General features: G+C 53.1%; 1 protein-coding gene across 1 annotated transcript; it reads right to left on the bottom strand.

The window, feature by feature from the left end:
- Positions 1-17: 17 nt before the first annotated feature.
- Positions 18-936, bottom strand: LOC107579226 (E3 ubiquitin-protein ligase RNF182-like). The gene has a single exon (XM_016265077.1). It carries the CDS (start codon positions 762-764, stop codon positions 18-20), a length of 747 nt encoding a protein of 248 aa, XP_016120563.1. The 5' UTR covers positions 765-936.
- Between the last annotated feature and the right edge of the window lie 27 nt (positions 937-963).

Genomic DNA, 963 nt, shown 5'->3' with positions numbered 1-963 from the left:
ACTTATTGCTTTGGTCATTATGGTGGTACACAGTCCCAAAACTCACGGCACAGGCATTGGCAAAGGCCGTACACCATGACGATTAGAAGACTGACAGGTACCAGACTGACCATCAACACCCCCATCGTGGTATTCTGCATGATTAGCAGATAGACACCAAGAGGCAGCGAGCTGAAGTACAGCAGCCCCAGCAGCCAGATCAGGATGCGTGCTGAAGTCTGGCACAGCAGGGTCGCACAGTTCCACACTGTCCATCTCTGGGTAACGGAGGACATGGAGTCCTGACTGGAAGAGCGGTAATCCCTACCCGAAGCTGGAATAACAGACTCCTGTCGAGGCTCCATAATGGTGATCACCACGTAATTGGAACGGATCGAGGTGGGAGAAGCTGAGGCCGAGTGTCCCACCAGGGAGTTAAGGCGTCTAGGACTGAGGAGAATCTCCCCTTGGTTGTCATAAAGGTTCTGATGCTTCCGTGTCTGGATGGACAGCAGTGCCGTCACCAAGTTATACTCATCCGGTAGACTGTCCACATCTTCTCCGGGAAGGTCTGTGATGTAGCGGCAGAATGGACAGACCACTGCGTTCGGAGAGGATTCGCCTAAATCAAGGATTTTTGCAAGGCACTTGGCACAAAGACAATGGCAGCACTCGAGGACCTTGGGCCGTTGACTTGACAGGCTGTAAGCACAGTAGCAGATCTTGCATTCCAGATCCTCTGTGGTGGAGCCACCCACCACATCCTCTGGGAACTGTCCCATCATGTCTCCTTCTTCTCAACGATTTCTCATCGGCTGGTTGTAGTCAAAGCTGTGTGGGAACATGGTTGCGAGGCAGCTGTTGGGCCACTCCTGGTGTCTGGATGGTGTCCTGTGCAGAACGAAGCATTGCCTGTACTGTGCCACGATGGCTCTGGATGGGTTTGTGCTGAGGAACATTTCATGCACTGTGTGGAAGGGTGGG

Source organism: Sinocyclocheilus grahami, unplaced genomic scaffold (assembly GCF_001515645.1).
Source record: "Sinocyclocheilus grahami isolate Dianchi unplaced genomic scaffold, SAMN03320097.WGS_v1.1 scaffold15555.1, whole genome shotgun sequence".
Taxonomy (NCBI): domain Eukaryota; kingdom Metazoa; phylum Chordata; class Actinopteri; order Cypriniformes; family Cyprinidae; genus Sinocyclocheilus; species Sinocyclocheilus grahami.
Note: the sequence above shows the minus strand (reverse complement) of the source record. Positions and strands in the feature narration are given on the sequence as shown.

Excerpts from the sequence above, each read along its gene's own strand:
- LOC107579226 (XM_016265077.1), bottom strand. The coding sequence starts at position 764 with ATGATGGGACAGTTCCCAGAGGATGTGGTGGGTGGCTCCACCACAGAG.